This window comes from Cherax quadricarinatus, chromosome 36 (genome assembly GCF_038502225.1).
Source record: "Cherax quadricarinatus isolate ZL_2023a chromosome 36, ASM3850222v1, whole genome shotgun sequence".
Classification (NCBI taxonomy): Eukaryota; Metazoa; Arthropoda; class Malacostraca; order Decapoda; family Parastacidae; genus Cherax; species Cherax quadricarinatus.
The window spans coordinates 29,395,663-29,415,294 of record NC_091327.1 but is presented as its reverse complement, the minus strand read 5'-3'; the positions used below and the strand labels follow the sequence as shown (position 1 = coordinate 29,415,294).

General features: G+C 36.6%; 1 protein-coding gene across 8 annotated transcripts in view; it reads right to left on the bottom strand.

Moving 5' to 3' along the window:
* Window positions 1-100: 100 nt before the first annotated feature.
* The window catches only part of LOC128691269 (dynamin-binding protein-like), a 144,620-nt gene continuing 125,088 nt past the window's right edge, over window positions 101-19,632 (bottom strand). For 6 of the 8 annotated variants that reach the window (XM_070091606.1, XM_070091604.1, XM_070091603.1 and 3 more), the window contains exons 19-22: window positions 15,851-16,335; window positions 13,726-13,881; window positions 9,231-9,427; window positions 101-9,061 (exon numbers count right to left, since the gene is read on the bottom strand). In XM_070091606.1, coding sequence (XP_069947707.1) covers window positions 9,257-9,427; window positions 13,726-13,881; window positions 15,851-16,335 — 812 coding nt within the window. In that variant the 3' untranslated portion in view covers window positions 101-9,061; window positions 9,231-9,256. Of the gene's footprint in view, window positions 9,078-9,230; window positions 9,428-13,725; window positions 13,882-15,850; window positions 16,336-19,632 lie in introns of all 8 variants that reach the window. The other 2 variants (XM_070091607.1, XM_070091608.1) reach the window with 2 other exon arrangements.

Here is a 19,632-nt window from a genome sequence, read left to right as displayed (position 1 = left end):
ACGTAGCATCCAGGAGGTGAAGCACAGTCTTGACAAACTAGCTGATCACTAGTGCTAGCTTAGCATGCCCACACAACAAATATGGTAAAATAAAATGCCATTAACATGTCAAATTATAATTGTTTTAACACCTTGGATTACATAGAGCTTTACATAAATGATTATCACAGGTAATTCAGAAGATTTTCAAGTTATTGGCGACATAACTGCAAAACAATTATACAAAGCTGGTCCATGGTTACAGTCATGTAATAGTAATACTAAGGTTAGTCTATAGTCTGTCATTTGTGGTATACAATATACAAAGACAATTTTATTAATTTTCATCACTTACATAAATACAAAGTAAATCATATACATCACTTACATAAATAATATAATCATATATACTGTACATCAATATATTTTTGAGGCATGCAATTGTCATAAATAATGTTTTGTTCAGTTTAAGTAACGATGTAGGGTGTCTGCAATCATGTATGAGTTTTATAACTTGTCCGTAGCAAGGCTCTTGGTTACTGAGAATATACAATATTTAAAAAAATTACTAGGTAGATGGCAAAAGCTGACAAATTTACTTGACCAAACCCCCACAGAGGGAGAGCAATCATTAAAAGGCTTACTCAGTTGAAATGCCTTTGATTCATAAAAAAAAAAAAATAATTTTATCTTTTAGTTTAACTGCAGTCTGAAAACTTTTCAAAGGCTTAAAAAAAAAAACATGCAGGTTTCTGTGGACACCCATTATTTCACAGTAAACTGAATTTCCAATTTGTAATACAGTATATGATAAGCATTATAATGTTATACACTAAATCTAAAAGTATAATTTCAGAATAAAATGCATAGAACACAGAGAAGTGGGTGATGGCCGACTTGTTGAAAAAAAAAAAAAAAAAAAATATATATATGTATATACACATGTATGTATGGGAAGTACAATGCCTGCACTTTAAAGGAGGGGTTTGGGATATTGGCAGTTTGGAGGGATATGTTGTGTATCTTTATACGTATATGCTTCTAAACTGTTGTATTCTGAGCACCTCTGCAAAAGCAGTGATAATGTGTGAGTGTGGTGAAAGTGTTGAATGATGATGAAAGTATTTTCTTTCTTTTTTTTTGGGTCACCCTGCCTCGGTGGGAGACGGCCGACTTGTTGAAAAAAAAAAAATGTATATATATACACACACACACACACACACACGCACAGTAAAAACCCTCTCATAAAGTAACACCAATTAGCATAATATTGTGAAAAATGAAACAAGAAGTGCATTCACAGTTGCAATGTGTATGAAATAACCTCAGCATTGTAGTAAATTTTTTTTTTAACAAGATAAATTTGGGTAGTACTAGTTGGTATCCCCATACTTGCTCTCCAGCCATTTGAGTAGTACCTCCGTATCTCCCGACATCCTACTCACTGAGTCGTGAGTTGTCTCCCTACCATTCTTGCATAGCAAGAGCAAATCATCTATTGGATACCACATATCTTATCTAAGGTTGTTCAAAATTTAACTTAGTACTTAATTTATTTAAAACCTCAGAATTTAAAGTTTGAAGAGAACATTCTGTGCGATATCAGAATATGTGAAAGTTTAGTGTTAGACTTTCTTCCAATTATTAACCATGTAATACACATTACCCTTCCTTGATTGATTAATCTACTCTTAATTGTATTTCTACAACTGTTGACCATAATATTTGATAATAAAGTGAGAATAAGTTTTCAGACCCATAAGTTGTAGTGAATATCACATGCATCTTCACTATGACACCAGATGACTGTCCAGACACCTTATATATTACATAGATATTCCTCCCCATCTTGCTAGACAAGGCAGTATTTATTTGGATAATACGAGTAGTAGTATGGGCAGGTCTCCTGCTAACTACTGCCCATGATAAATTATCAACATAAGAGTAATATTTTAAAAGAAAAATTGAGGCGTACTATTTCTCTGCTGAATTTGGCTTTGGTTTGGCCAACGTATGTGATTAGACCTATTACTTGTTCTTTGACTAAACACAACAGGACCCATTATGCATAGATCACACTAAGTTACAGACAATTTCGATACATATCTAAGATTTATAGCAATCTGTACTCTCGATATTGCTAGTCAGAAACAGCAGTTCTCTGTACACCACCTGGAGAGTGCTCCCTCCACATTTTTTAAGTGCAGCACATTACATTATTTATTTGATGGTTATTCTTCACATGCACTCACCTTCAGTGCAATGTATATGGTGAGTTCCTTTATATGGCAAAATTTAATAAGGAAATGTGATTTTTATGATGCTGAGGGCATCCAGTTTATGCTGCATTTCACATTTTTATATTTTTTCTTTGCACTGCCCTATCAAATACATTTATCTTTGGTATATGTTCATTTGGTATAGGTGTGGCAAGTTCCTAGGAGTTTGGTACAATATGGTAAGGACATAAGGCTTTCATTTTTGATATGTACCACAATGTCAGTTGATAAATCTTTCCATTTTTAACTCAATCCCAAAAGCCCAGTTAAACTTTCTCTTCCCTCCTCTTCAAATATTTCAAGTAATGACTAACCATATGTAAGGTTAAATAAACCATAGTAAATTTTAACTAGAAGAATATTAAAAATAAAGTTTGGCAACTTAGAGGTGTCTGGAACATAACCCTATTTTTCCCATATAGTCTTCACTTCAGTAAAACTAATTTTCAACGGCATCAAAATTTTCAGAAATATATTTCACCCATTATGAGAGGGGATTTACTGTATATGCAACTACAATGACAAAACGGTATAACTAGCAAGACATTTTAATATCAAGGTAATCAATATTAAAAAAATATGGACATTAAGTATTACTATAATGAATGCCAGATCTACATCCAAGAAGTTATTACACCATTAGAAATAACAAGATTCATTTCTAAGATATTCAGGCTCAGAAACATATGCTAGACATATGTCTAGGAGAATAATAAGCAAAAACCTGCTAACTGTAGAGTATACAATGACTCTTCAGTCACAACACTTTTTGAATTCTAACTTGTCATGGAATTGCAATCCTCCACTAAAATTTATATGAAATTAAAGAGAAATAGCAAGATATATACTAATTGGCAGGAACTTCAACCCCCACTGTACATGTCAGTTTTACATTAGATTATCTAAAATTTAAACCAAAATAATTCTTTACTGACTAATGTGCAATTAAAAAAATAGTTATAATTTTTCAACACATTTTAATGGCAAAACTTTGTGCTAATTGAGCAATGTACTTTGTTGAGTACTGTGATGTAAAGAATTGCAATGAAATAGATACAAAAAATATTACAGTAATAATAAGAGGTAATTTTAAAAAAACATCTGTAAATATTCAAAGAGATTCAATACAAAGAGTAAAATAATACAGCAGAACTTAATTTATCAGATATACATACATATGTAAAAAAAAAAATTACTGGTTCCTAGCCATGCCCCTTTTATCTGTTGTCACTAGTGCTTACAAGTGATACATTATACATACATCATTCCTTAATTATTCTTTGCATACACTACACTGCAATTATGCTGAACTGTCTGATTAGAATCATTAATTGTATATGTGCATGTTGGTGATTACAATTAGCCCCAACTAAATGAGGTATATTTTATAAAACTGGCTGAGATTTGTTGTGCATTTAGTAAAGAGAAAGATTAAGGTTTTATCTATGAAAATAGTAAGTATACTGTTATTGATGAAGCTAGATTACAGTGTAAGCAGGAGTTCAGCACAGATGAATTACAACAAGATTTTATATTAAATGACCAAAGGCAAAGAAAAGCTTTACATGAAAGTGACTATCTAGAAAAAATCATTGTGAACGTCAGAACTCTTGATATGAATATATCCTATAAATGGACTTGCCAGCTTCACAGGAAACTTGAGCTTGTTTCTGAACCTAAGGTGATAAAAAAAAAGCCAATGTTTTTCATGCAGAAGTTTTAGGCTTTCATCTTTACCACAGTGTTCACGAGTTCAAAGAATCTGATTTAAGTTTGTGTGGTTTTGATGCTGATGAGAAATATGCACTGACAACTTCTGGTACCCCCTATGATGCTTAAATCTGAGTAACCACCTACAATGTTTTACTGAAGTGGATAAACTGCACGGAATTTTTTTAATTACAATTTTACAATGTATTTTTGCGAAGTAATTTACAACAGGTACTTCATACATAATGAAAATACTGTGATAAATGTATATATAAGTTATGACAAAGTGGGATAACTTTCACCCCTACTCACAACAATGTCAGATAAATTAAGTCCTACTGACCTATTAAAAAAAAGACTGAAAACAAAAAATCTGATAATGCAGGCTCAACACAAAAAATTTCCAAATGAATGAGAAATAAATTCAAATTAGCCTCACAAATCAACTGCACAAAGATCTATCAAATTCAATAGCAGCAGTCAATGTAATTTTTGAAAGTCTACTTGAATTTCATTTTAATTTGAAAAAGATATAACACAGCTTGATGTAAAAGAAAGTTTCCTTACTGGAATGATTCACTATGAAAAAGACTTGCTCAGTGTACAATATTTAACACAGGTAAATTATCTATTTTAATACAAAATTTTAAATTATTAATTAAATTAATTTATATATGCCTTCCTATCACACTGGAGAGAGGGAGTATGGAAGAAGTAAATGTTTTCAGATATTTGGGAGTTGACTTCTCAGTGGATGGGTTTATGAAGGTTGAGGTTAACCACAGAATTGATTTAGGAAAAAATGCGAGTGATGCGCTGAGGTATTTGCGGAGACAAAAAAACGTTATCCATGGAGGCAAAGAAGGGAATGTACGAAAGTATAGTGGTACCAACACTCTTATATGGGTGTGAAGCTTGGGTTGCAAATGCTGCAGCAAGAAGGTGGCTGGAGGCAATGAAGATGTCCTGTCTAAGGGCAATGTGTGTAAATATTATGCAGAGAATTCAGAGAGTAGAAATTAGGAGGTGTGGAGTTACTAAAAGTATCAGTCAGAGGGCTGAAGAGGGGTTGTTGAGGTGGTTTGGTCATTTAGAGAGAATGGATCAAAATAGAATGACTTGGAGAGCATATAAATCTGTAGGGGAAGGAAGGCGGGGTAGGGGTCATCCTCGAAAAGGCTGGAGGGAGGGGGTAAAGGAGGTTTTGTGGGCGAGGGGCTTGGACTTCCAGCAAGCACGTGTGAGTGTGTTAGATACGAGTGAATGGAGATGAATAGCTTTTGGGACCTGACGGGCTGTTGGACTGTGAGCATGGTAATATTTAGTGAAGGGATTCAGGGAAACCGGTTATTTTTATATAACTGGACTTGAGTACTGGAAATGGGAAGTACAATGCCTGCACTTTAAAGGAGGGGTTTGGGATATTGGCAGTTTGGAGGGGTATGTTATATATCTTTATATGCACTTCTATTATTATTATAATCAAAAAGAAGCGCTAAGCCACAAGGGCTATACAGCATATGCACTTCTAAAGTGTTGTATCTGGGCACCTCTGCAAATACAGTAATTATGTGTGAGTGAGGTGGAAGTGTTGAATGATGATGAAAATAGTTTCTTTTGGGGGATTTTTCTTTTTGGGCCACCATGCCTTGGTGGGAGACGGCCGACTTGTTGAAAAAAAAAAAAGCCTTCCTCATTAAAGGATATTTACATTACTGCATTTCATTAATTTAAATAATTACAAAGGGATTAAGAAAAACCAGTTAGGTGGATTCGGAGGTGGGAAGCACAGAGTCTGCGCTTTAAGAAGAGATGGGGATGTTGCGATTTGGAAAGTAATCTGAAATATGTCTGCACACTTCTGGCAAGATAGCTACTGAAGAAGATTATGAATGTATTTCTCTTATTTTGGTCACCTTGCCTTGGTGAGAGATGGCTGACGTGTCGAAAAAAACAAAATACGGTAATAACTTCAATTTGCTGAGACTGACTGCTAATGAACAGGACTTATTGTGTATATTTGACAGCTGATAACTTACATAATGTCTGACTTTGGCCCTAAAATAAATTTCTAAATGTTTAGCACTAATAAAAAATTTTTAAGTTGAAGCATTAAAAATACAAAGATCACCTTGAGCTCCAAATATATTTGAACACTTATTCACTCATTTTTTTTTTTTTGTATTATATGTACTACTACAAAAATCAGTTTCAGAGTACTACCATAGTTTTGAAAAGAGGTATGTCAGCTGCAGAAGCCAGTAACCAATAAAAATTTAAAACTAATTCGACTAAAACTCTCAATGGTAAAAATTACAAACAACCTCACCCTGAGCACAGCAATAACAAGAAAGCCACTATCAACATCTACTATACAGAGGTGCAGATGAGTATGGCATTGTCAATACCAGACTGTAATTGATTTCTGACCTAGTAACTATTGCAATGATCAGCAACAAGAATTTGACCATAGACTAGTCCAATGTCCCCCCCCCAAAAAAAAAAAAAAAAAAATTACAAATGCTAGGGAACAATTTTACCACAGAAGTTGGTACCAAATTATTAGGTCATTATGACACTAATAACTAGGATTAACTGCACCTCGGGAAACAACTTGTCAGGTCAAAAAGAGATGATGGAATCTTTACATTTCATATGAATTATGAGAAAAAATTATATAATATAGAATAATGCCAATGTACAACATATGCCCTTCACTGAAACCAATTTCATTAGGCAAACTTTTAAAATTTCTAGTATGAAACTGCCAATTCTAGCCAAGCTCCAGTGATTTGGCTCTTCACAACAGTTTCAAGAGAATGAAATCCACTAACCCTAAAGACAGTCAATGTGATTCATGGAATGTAATTTACCCTTCTAGGTAACCATACAGCATAAAGTCTTGATCCCCAAAAACACCTTTTCAGTCCAAGTCTGCAATTAGGACACAGAAATTCACATGAAAGATTGATAATACAATACAGTACATAATTAGGTATTTGCTAAAAAAATATTGCATACTAATTCAATTGGCACAAAAATTTCTGTTTCCCCCCTTGCACAGCAAGATGCAAAATGAACACAAACCAAGAATATTAATAGCTCAGTTAGATTAACAAGTGACTGGTGGTAGTCACGTACTGAACTTCCACAACTATGTTGCTTACCATGCACAGGCATAGAATTCAAATAACTTGATTTAGCCACAAAAGAAAGAAGGGAAAAGAAAAGAGCTGGTGGAGGGGATGAGTAATTCATGAACTAATATACTGTATTGAATATTAAGAATGCAAAAAGCAAATAACCGGAGAAAATTCTTGATGAAACGAGAAAATAATTATGACATTTTATATACCTGGTGCAGCAATTCACACTACTACTAGCTCTTAATTTCATGATTCATATTATTTTTCCCTCCTGTAGATCTCTTCTCTCTTAATTATGAATTTTGTGTGTTGTGGACTCTACATTCTAAGTGATTCTGGAATGCATGTAGCTCTGAATAAAAGAAAAAAAGGTTTGCTTGCTTGCTTGCTTATATTCTTCTGTCTTTCCTTTTCTTACAATTAGGACTAATTGCTTTGAGGAATGATGCAAGTAAAAAAATAATGTAAAATATAATTAAATCCACAATGAAAATGTTGGATGTAAATTTCTAGTTTTGAAACAAAAGAACTGTTAATGAAATCACAAGTTTCATTAACAGAGTTCACTGACTTCTACCTTCAGGTTTCTGAACAATATTTACAATGTTTCATAAAGTACATAGCATATATCACTTGTAAATTGGCACATTTTTGATAAATGAAAAAAATAATCAGCCATAACATAAATTTCAAATTGTGTTATTGCCAATCTCACCATATTTTCTCATTTCACTGCCACTTTACATTAATATTTTACGAATTTAAAAGAAAAATGTAAAATATATACGACTTAGTGAGGTCCAATTAGTGACTGCTCTTGTCAGTATAGAAGGCAAATGGCTATTTTTTTTTCTTTTTTTTTTGTAGATGGGATATTGCAAATACTTTGTACATGTCCTGCAGATACTTTGTACATTGATGTCAAGTCTTTCATGTTACCCACAGGTGAAATGTATATTTGTGCTTGTTGATGATCATTGTGTTTTGCATACAGACACACTGTTATACAGACATTTTTTATTCTGCAAGCCAGCAGTGTTCTATAGAAACCCACAAGTCTCTAGTGGGTTTCATCAATCAAGCTTATTCACAAGTAAAACATATTTCATTTTACCTAAAACTTGATCACTATTTTTATTTGCAAGCAGCACACCAAAATCACTCACTACCATAATCTATATTCAATATTATTTCTACTCAGTTATTCACAACCAAATTCAGCCCATTCTGTGTTGAATTCTAGTAAGGGTTTATAAAGTTTTAAAATAGCTTACCTTTTTGTTTTTGTCAATAAATATTTGAAGCTAATCAATAGTGTGCCAAATGACTATTATTGGTGCTTGAGCATCTATGCAGTGTTGAGCAATACTTCCAGTAATGGTACTTACTGCCTAGAATAATGCACCATTATTTATTAGTTGTAAGCAAATGAAACTGCACAAATGTGGTTAATGTTTTTAGTAACTTTTTTCTGCATTAAAAATAGAAAGTGGGTTGTGTAGACACATCAGTTAATTTTCAAAATTTCTGGGCTCAGATGTATCCTCTTCTCTTTTTAATTAGGTAATATTTAAGTAAAGAGTAATCTACATTAAAGATATGGATGAAATTATGAACATTTAACTTTCCATGATGCACCTTAAAATTAGAATTTCACAACTCTGTTTTGATCAACTTTGCAAAATCATGTGAAGTTGTAGCCGTTATTTGTGATGATGGTATAACACTAATGTCATGAGAGTACATGTCCAGAAGAGTGTCCTCATTTGATTGATGTTCACTGAATAAGATCTTGGTTTCAAAATTGGACTTCAAATATGAAACTTTGTGAAGAACATTTAATATAAAGAAGTCTATTGGTTGTTGTACACTTATGGTTGAATACTTGAGGTTCAAGTCAAGGTCCTATGCCAGGTAGTCTTTTTAGTTGGGAGGGTGCACCCAATTCTGCAAAAGAAAGTACCTACTGCATATCAGCTTCAGAAAAAGATGCATATGTATCCTCTTCAGTGTACTATGTTTTTGTTCAAATGGTCAGTTGTAATAACATTTTGAGCTTAGCAACTTTGGAAAGCTTTGAGAACAAAGTTAGTTTCATAAAATGATAAATTCTGACCTGCAAATTGCAGAGAGAAGACAATTTTATGAGTATTTGGCAAGGTATGTTGCTGGCACATATCCTTGTTTGCCATTGCGATCTTCCACAAACCACCAGTCTGAAGATTTGGCATGTAGAATAAGCACCACCTGTCCAGCAACTAAATTCAGTTGGGTTGAATCAGAGCCACCAAAGTTGTACAAGGCATAGTAAAACTGTAAAAAAGAGAGAGAGAATAAAAGATAAATTACCAAGTTCAGTATGAATATAATACAAAGTAAATTTTGTAATCAAACATCTTTACACTAAAATACATAACACCAAAGATTTTCTGATCCAACAAGGGCATAAGCATCAATTTTAAAAACCCGAGATAAAAAGAATGTTCCAAGTTTGCAAGTCAAAACTTGTAAATTAATGGAGATAGGGGGTAAAAGGGGTTTTGTGTGCAAGGGGCTTGGACATGCAGCAGGCAAGCATGAGCATGTTCAATAGTGAATGGAAATGAATGGTTTTTTGGGACCCGATGAGCTGTTGGAGTGTGAGCAGGGTAATATTTTGTGAAGGAATTCGGGGAAACTGGTTAGCTGGACTCGAGTCATGGGGGTAAGAAGCACAATGCCTACACTTTAAAGGAGGGGTTTGGGATATTGGCTGTTTGTAGTGACAAACAAATTGTCGTATATGAGCACTTCTGCAAAGACAGTGATTATGTGTGAATGATGGTGAAAGTATTCAATGATGGTCAAAGTGTTTTTCTTTTTTGGATCGCCATGCCTCAGTGGGAGATGGCCAACGTGTTAAAAAAAAAAAAAAAAAAAAAAAAAGATCATTCAAATAGTATTTTGTAAGACACTATTAGCCAGACTGTCTGATTTTCATGTATGTAAGCTTAAAAGAGTGTGAATGAGTGCAAGTGAATTATTTGTCAACATCTGTACATGTATAATTGAAATTAAGTAATTCATGGTATATCTGATAAAAACTATTATCAAGGTATTTTATAATTACCAACAGGTTTCTTTTACAATAAGCAACACTGGTAGACAGTTCTAGTCTTGGTAAGGTCTGCTAGAGATCAGAGCACGTTGCCAAAATGAGTTCTCTCCCCCAAACTTTACATGAAAATTTGTTGTCTGACCTTTTTTTAGCTCACAGAACAGCATCAGAGATGCTTCAGACCTTCTGCCATAAGACAGTAACATGAAACAGATCATAACAAAATACCATTTTTAGCCAGGGTGAAGCTTACGCCCTTTTACTTAATGTGCCTCAAGTGCATCCAGCCAAGCCTATCTTCTCACTTGTCTCAAATCATTCAGGATGGAACAGTATTTGAATGTGTAAAGTCTAGAATAAAAAAATTACAGAGACTGCAATACATTCAAGAAGCAGTGAATATACAACATTGTATAATAGGGCAATTGTGCCATATGAGGAGTAAATGCACACCAGTCTAAAAGTGCCCATTACTCGAGCAGTTTCCAAAATATGCACTAGGTACCTATAAAAACGTACCTATTTGGGAGCTACCATTCAATATTCTACATTTATCCTATGCTGTACTTTTAAATTGGTGTGCAATTGCCCCATTATATGGTAATCCTGTATGGCACAGTATAGCACAAATTTTAAGAAATTATTCACTTATTTATCACACTTGAGGAAATATGGAAGAATTAATAATTAGTGTGTTAGATAGGAGTCAATGAGGATGAGTAGTTTTCAATGGGTGTGCTGTTGGAGTGTAAACAAGAAAAGGTTCTTAAAGAGAATGATATCTTCCAAACAGAAGGAGGCTTGGTCAGTTTCAAAGGGTCCACAGCAACTCTTGGACATTCCTGAGCTTCATGGGTATATTCCTAAGCCATACCCATAGACCATCTTTCAATTTCTACTTTGAACTCTCTGCATAGTAATCACACTACACACTGCCTCTGTGGATAAACTTTTCTCTCCATAGATGCCTAAACACACCGGCTATGTTCCCCTCCCCTCATCTATGCTATGGTTTAATATGTATTTAATAAACCCACCTGCCAGCATGTCAACCCTCAAGGATCTGAATACGTTCACTTCCTCCATACTCCCACCCTCTAGTCTGATATCCACTCTTTCACTGCCTATTTTTTGTCACTGTCATCATGCTGTTTTCTACATTCACTTTTAATTTCCTTGTTTCACATACCCTCCCAAATTTATGCACCAACCCTTGCAAATTTTCTTTGAAATCTCCCAAAAGAACTGCCTCATCAGCAAAGCAACTGGGACAACTAGCACTTTTTTTTTATCAGATTAATTATTTTTTTTAATAACACACTTCTCCCCAACACCCTAGCATTTACTTCTATAATAAACATGCTGAACAACCATGGGGGCATCACATATCTCTGTTTAAAGCCTTCTTTCACTGGAAAATAGTTGTCCACTTTCCAACATACCCTAACCTGCACCACACTATATATTTCAACCACTCTTAGTAACTTACTACCTTTTCCATACATTAGCAACATTCACACTGCTGTCCTATCTACCCTATCATATCTTTCTTCTTTCAACACACCGGCCGTATCCCACAGAGGCGGGGTGGCCCAAAAGAAAAAACGAAAGTTTCTCCCTTTACATTTAGTAACATACAGGAGAAGAGGTTGCTAGCCCCTTGCTCCCAGCATTTTAGTCACCTTTTACAACACGCATGGCTTACGGAGGAAGAATTCTGTTCCACTTCCCCATGGAGGTAAGAGGAAATAAACAAGAACAAGAACAAGAACTAGAAAGAAAAAAAAAAAAAAAACACCCATCTGGGTTTTCTTCTTTTTTTTTCAACAAGTCGGTCGTCTCCCACCGAGGCAGGGTGACCCAAAAACAAGAAAGAAAATCCCCAAAAAGAAAATACTTTCATCATTCAACACTTTCACCACACACACACATTATCACTGCTTTTGCAGAGGTGCTCAGAATACAACAGTTTAGAAGCATATACGTATAGAGATACACAACATATCCCTCCAAACTGCCAATATCCCAAACCCCTCCTTTAAAGTGCAGGCATTGTACTTCCCATTTCCAGGACTCAAGTCCGACTATATGAAAATAACCGGTTTCCCTGAATCCCTTCACTAAATATTACCCTGCTCACACTCCAACAGATCGTCAGGTCCCAAGTATCATTCGTCTCCATTCACTCCTATCTAACACGCTCATGCACGCTTGCTGGAAGTCCAAGCCCCTCACCCACAAAACCTCCTTTACCCCCTCTTTCCAACCCTTTCGAGGACGACCCCTACCCCTCTTTCCTTCCCCTATAGATTTATATGCTTTCCATGTCATTCTACTTTGATCCATTCTCTCTAAATGACCAAACCACCTCAACAGCCCCTCTTCTGCCCTCTGACTAATGCTTTTATTAACTCCACACCTTCTCCTAATTTCCACACTCCGAATTTTCTGCATAATATTTACACCACACATTGCCCTTAGACAGGACATCTCTGGGCCGATTCCCACCAAGGCAGGGTGGCCCGAAAAAGAAAAACTTTCACCATCATTCACTCCATCACTGTCTTGCCAGAAGGGTGCTTTACACTACAGTTTTTAAACTGCAACATTAACACCCCTCCTTCAGAGTGCAGGCACTGTACTTCCCATCTCCAGGACTCAAGTCCGGCCTGCCGGTTTCCCTGAATCCCTTCATAAATGTTACTTTGCTCACACTCCAACAGCACGTCAAGTATTAAAAACCATTTGTCTCCATTCACTCCTATCAAACACGCTCACGCATGCCTGCTGGAAGTCCAAGCCCCTCGCACACAAAACCTCCTTTACCCCCTCCCTCCAACCCTTCCTAGGCCGACCCCTACCCCGCCTTCCTTCCACTACAGACTGATACACTCTTGAAGTTATTCTGTTTCGCTCCATTCTCTCTACATGTCCGAACCACCTCAACAACCCTTCCTCAGCCCTCTGGACAACAGTTTTGGTAATCCCGCACCTCCTCCTAACTTCCAAACTACGAATTCTCTGCATTATATTCACACCACACATTGCCCTCAGACATGACATCTCCACTGCCTCCAGCCTTCTCCTCGCTGCAACATTCATCACCCATGCTTCACACCCATATAAGAGCGTTGGTAAAACTATACTCTCATACATTCCCCTCTTTGCCTCCAAGGACAAAGTTCTCTGTCTCCACAGACTCCTAAGTGCACCACTCACTCATCTTATCCCTAATATAGGCTTATTTTCCTATACATCTCACACATCTAGCCCTTGAAGGGGTAGAGGTGTGAGAGGCTCTTGATGTAAGGAACTGTATTTAGCTTCCCCTTCCTTGAATCAAACTTGTTTAGCACTTCAGTCTGATTAAAAAATAAATCATGTACCTCTAGAAAATTACCAATACTGGTAATATTATGACAGGTTACCACAATGATATTACACTGGTATGGAACAAATAAAAGTTGTTTATCAATAAATAAAAATCTGATATAGAATCCAGTATTAATTTTACCTGAGGTTCTTCAGCTTCTAGGCCTGGTAGAAAACTTAGTTGTGTATCAACACTGAGGGCAGAATCTTGAACCAGCTGACCATCTTCTATAACTTCATAGATTGGACTACTTTCTTTATCCTCCTCCTCCTGGCCAACTCCACCATCTACTGCATCCTGAGGCCAACAAATATTCAAAATATAAAACCAATATACATACTGTGAATGAATAGATTTGTCAGTTAAAAACAGAATAGGGGAGTTAGTAGATGAGCAGCTGGAGGTATTGGGTAGATGGCAGGAATATTTTGAGGAACTTTTAACTGCCAATGAAGAAAGGGAGGCAGTAAATTCATGCACTGGCCAGGGAGATATAACATCTTCTAGGAGTGAAGAATAGCAGGATGCAAGTGTAGGGGAGGTGCATGAAGCATTACGTAAAATGAAAGGGAGTAAAGCAGCTGGAACTGACGGGATCATGACAGAAATGTTTAAAGCAGGGGGAGATACAGTTTTTAATAAATGTATGAAAGGCATATGATAAGAGTGGATAGAGGAGCAATGTGGCAGATGTTGCAAGTATATGGAATAGGTGGTAAGTTACTAAATGCTGTTAAGAGTTTTTATGAGGATAGTGAGGCTCAGGTTAGGGTGTGTAGAAGAGAGGGAGAATACTTCCCGGTAAAAGTAGGTCTTAGACAGGGATGTGTAATGTCACCATGGTTATTTAATATACTTATAGATGGGGTTGTAAAAGAAGTAAATGCTAGGGTGTTCGGGAGAGGGGTGGGATTAAATTATGGGAAATCAAATTCAAAATGGGAATTGACACAGTTACTTTTTGCTGATGATACTGTGCTTATGGGAGATTCTAAAGAAAAATTGCCAAGGTTAGTGGATGAGTTTGGGAATGTGTGTAAAGGTAGAAAGTTGAAAGTGAACATAGAAAAGAGTAAGGTGATGAGGGTATCAAATGATTTAGATAAAGAAAAATTGGATATCAAATTGGGGAGGAGTATGGAAGAAGTGAATGTTTTCAGATACTTGGGAGTTGACGTGTCGGCAGTTAGATTTATGAAGGATGAGGTTAATCATAGAACTGATGAGGGAAAAAAGGTGAGTGGTGCGTTGAGGAGACGAATGGTACTTGGGACCTGACGATCTGTTGGAGTGTGAGCAGGGTAATATTTAGTGAAGAGATTCAGGGAAACCGGTTATTTTCATATAGTCGGACTCGAGTCCTGGAAATGGGAAGTACAATGCCTGCACTTTAAAGGAAGGGTTTGGGATATTGGCAGTTTGGAGGGATATGTTGTGTATCTTTATATGTATATGCTTCTAAACTGTTGTATTCTGAGCACCTCTGCAAAAGCAGTGATAATGTGTGAGTGTGGTGAAAGTGTTGAATGATGATGAAAGTATTTTCTTTTTGGGGATTTTCTTTCTTTTTGGGGTCACCCTGCCTCGGTGGGAGACGACCAACTTGTTGAAAGAAAAAAAAAAAAAAATCTTTTTTAATTTGTGAAATTGGCCAAATTGCCAATTTCTGACCACTTTATTGGGTAGTTCAAATTGGTAAATGGGTGGGTTCTTGTACTCAATTGATAGAAAAAATGGAGCTCTAAACAAATAGTTATGAGTTTGGTCAACTGGAACAACAGAATTGGCCAAAAACAGAGCACAAATTTGGCGAAATCGTCGATGCATATATGTCGCCGAGACTGCTAACTTTGCGGGAGCGTAATTCCGCGAGTTTTCGACCAAATTTCGTATTTTTGGTGTCATTACCATCAGGAAAAGATTCTATATCATTTCATAAGAAAAAATAAATTTTTTTTTTTTCCAAAATTTTTTTGACAGAATGACAGTTTCTGAAAGGGGCTTGTGACAGTCAAAGGGTTAATACTGCATGCATATTTAACAATATATGAAAAATATTGAAAACAAAAAAGCAGTTTAAACTAGCATCTTAGGAGGAACTAGACAGAAGACAGAAGAGCACATTACAGTACATAGGTTAGGAGATGACTTTTGTTGTGATTTATTCCTGAAGGAATAAGATTTTAACAAGTCCTTTCCTTCCATTCCCATACCACCTCACCTCTCAGATAAACAGCAACAGACACCAAACTAAGACATGGTTTACCTGGTCAATTTCTTCATAGATATTGTTGTCTTCTTCAGAGATGGGAGAGTTATATTCATTGGATGGTTGGGTATCCAAAGGAGGGCTATAGTATTCACTTTCAGATATTTGAGAATAAAAGGTGCTGGATGATTGTTCCTGAAAACCTGGTTTAACTGGTAGAGGAGGAGGATTCAGAGAACCTGGAGTGTAGCGAGGTGGGGGTACCTGTTGTCCTACTGCTGGGTAACCAGTAACTTGTGAGGGAATTCCAGGGCCCCCAGATGTGGCAGGAAACAAATCTTCATAACGAGGTGGACGTTCTGGAATGGGTGGTGTTGGAGCAGCACGTGGAAGGGTAGATGGCCGAGGTGCAAGAGTAACTGCAGGTAGACTGGAGGGTGTTGTGCTATGTGAGGTAGCAGACGGCAAAGCCATGGAATTACCAATTCTACTCTGACCTTGAAGAGGTTTTAATGATGTTGCTCTTGCAAATCCTTTGTTTTCTGTAAAAATCATTGAAATATGTGCAGTATTATATTAAATTTTAGAATGTAAAATTATTGGCAATTTACAATTTTAAAAATTACTTAAGAGAACAAGTAAGTTAGAGACTTTCTTAATGTTCAAAACAGAAGTTGTGAGGCTAGTGCATTTTTTGCAGGCATGTACTGTAGTATTAAAATGTTAAGAAACTATTGCGACAATAAAACTGCAGTTTCTTATACAAATGTAGTCCTACATATATAAAGTCCAACAACTCATTTCCCCTTTTCTCTATGTAAAACTTAAAAATTTTCTTGCTTGGCTCTATGATTTTTTTTTTTTTTTTAACCTTAAAGGCCATCTTCCACCAAGGTATGATGACTTGAAAAGGGAAATGCATTCACCATCTTTAATTAAATCACTGTCTTACCAGAAGTGTCCTGACATCACAATGCAGATTACTCTCTGACAGCAACATTCCCACTCCTCAAGCATGCAGGCACTGCCCTTCCCACCTTCAGGACTCAAGTCTGGGTAAGCATTTTCATTAAATTATTTTTATTATCACACTGGCCGATTCCCACCAAGGCAGGGTGGCCCGAAAAAGAAAAACTTTCACCATCATTCACTCCATCACTGTCTTGATAGAAGGGTGCTTTACACTACAGTTTTTAAACTGCAACATTAACACCCCTCCTTCAGAGTGCAGGCACTGTACTTCCCATCTCCAGGACTCAAGTCCGGCCTGCCGGTTTCCCTGAATCCCTTCATAAATGTTACTTTGCTCACACTCCAACAGCACATCAAGTATTAAAAACCATTTGTCTCCATTCACTCCTATCAAACACGCTCACGCATGCCTGCTGGAAGTCCAAGCCCCTCGCACACAAAACCTCCTTTACCCCCTCCCTCCAACCCTTCCGAGGCCGACCCCTACCCCGCCTTCCTTCCACTACAGACTGATACACTCTTGAAGTCATTCTGTTTCGCTCCATTCTCTCTACATGTCCGAACCACCTCAACAACCCTTCCTCAGCCCTCTGGACAACAGTTTTGGTAATCCCGCACCTCCTCCTAACTTCCAAACTACGAATTCTCTGCATTATATTCACACCACACATTGCCCTCAGACATGACATCTCCACTGCCTCCAGCCTTCTCCTCGCTGCAACATTCATCACCCACGCTTCACACCCATATAAGAGCGTTGGTAAAACTATACTCTCATACATTCCCCTCTTTGCCTCCAAGGACAAAGTTCTTTGTCTCCACAGACTCCTAAGTGCACCACTCACTCTTTTTCCCTCATCAATTCTATGATTCACCTCATCTTTCATAGACCCATCCGCTGACACGTCCACTCCCAAATATCTGAATACGTTCACCTCCTCCATACTCTCTCCCTCCAATCTGATATTCAATCTTTCATCACCTAATCTTTTTGTTATCCTCATAACCTTACTCTTTCCTGTATTCACCTTTAATTTTCTTCTTTTGCACACCCTACCAAATTCATCCACCAATCTCTGCAGCTTCTCTTCAGAATCTCCCAAGAGCACAGTGTCATCAGCAAAGAGCAGCTGTGACAACTCCCACTTTGTGTGTGATTCTTTATCTTTTAACTCCACGCCTCTTGCCAAGACCCTCGCATTTACTTCTCTCACAACCCCATCTATAAATATATTAAACAACCACGGTGACATCACACATCCTTGTCTAAGGCCTACTTTTACTGGGAAAAAATTTCCCTCTTTCCTACATACTCTAACTTGAGCCTCACTATCCTCGTAAAAACTCTTCACTGCTTTCAGTAACCTACCTCCTACACCATACACTTGCAACATCTGCCACATTGCCCCCCTATCCACCCTGTCATACGCCTTTTCCAAATCCATAAATGCCACAAAGACCTCTTTAGCCTTATCTAAATACTGTTCACTTATATGTTTCACTGTAAACACCTGGTCCACACACCCCCTACCTTTCCTAAAGCCTCCTTGTTCATCTGCTATCCTATTCTCCGTCTTACTCTTAATTCTTTCAATTATAACTCTACCATACACTTTACCAGGTACACTCAACAGACTTATCCCCCTATAATTTTGCACTCTCTTTTATCCCCTTTGCCTTTATACAAAGGAACTATGCATGCTCTCTGCCAATCCCTAGGTACCTTACCCTCTTCCATACATTTATTAAATAATTGCACCAACCACTCCAAAACTATATCCCCACCTGCTTTTAACATTTCTATCTTTATCCCATCAATCCCGGCTGCCTTACCCCCTTTCATTTTACCTACTGCCTCACGAACTTCCCCCACACTCACAACTGGCTCTTCCTCACTCCTACAAGATGTTATTCCTCCTTGCCCTATACACGAAATCACAGCTTCCCTATCTTCATCAACATTTAACAATTCCTCAAAATATTCCCTCCATCTTCCCAATACCTCTAACTCTCCATTTAATAACTCTCCTCTCCTATTTTTAACTGACAAATCCATTTGTTCTCTAGGCTTTCTTAACTTGTTAATCTCACTCCAAAACTTTTTCTTATTTTCAACAAAATTTGTTGTGCTTAAAAACCATGTACTATATTTTTGAATGTGATAGTGTGAAATTAGATGATTATCATGTTTCTAGCTATTTTATTTAATTCATAGTTTTTTTAGTTCTTTTATTTTACACAATATTAAAACAATGGCTAAAAATTTTCTGAAGCAGCACATCCACTAATTTTAGCTACGAGCCGCCGCTGGACGTAATAGTGCAATGCCTGGCAGAAATACGAAACAAGTTGTCCTAAATATAATGTGGAAAGAGTGGGTAGTGCAATGTGTTCAAAGAGAGGAGTCCTAACAGCTTAATGAAAGAATTAATGGGCTGTAATATTAGTATGATAATGGTGAATGATGCAGTGGTTCTAAAAGATAATTTTTTTAGGTTCTATTCAAAGGTGAGAGGAGAGTATAAAAAGGGTGTCATTCTTGTGTCACTAGAACATAAAAAAGCAGAATTTTATCCAATTCACAAGACATTCCTCAAATCAAGAAGAGTTTCTAGTATATATAAAGTTTAACTTTTACTAATATCTCATCAAGAGCTTTACAAATAACAAGTGAATCAACAATTAAATATTAAAAAAAAAGTCTGCAATTTTTCAGAATTCTTCAGTTATACTCCAAATTAGAATGAAAAACAATTTAAAAAAAAAAATAAGCAAAATAACATGCAGCATATCTGGTATTAATATTCAGTAAAAAGTGTAAAATGGAAACCTATAATTGTTTACATGACAGTAGGATTGCTGGTGTC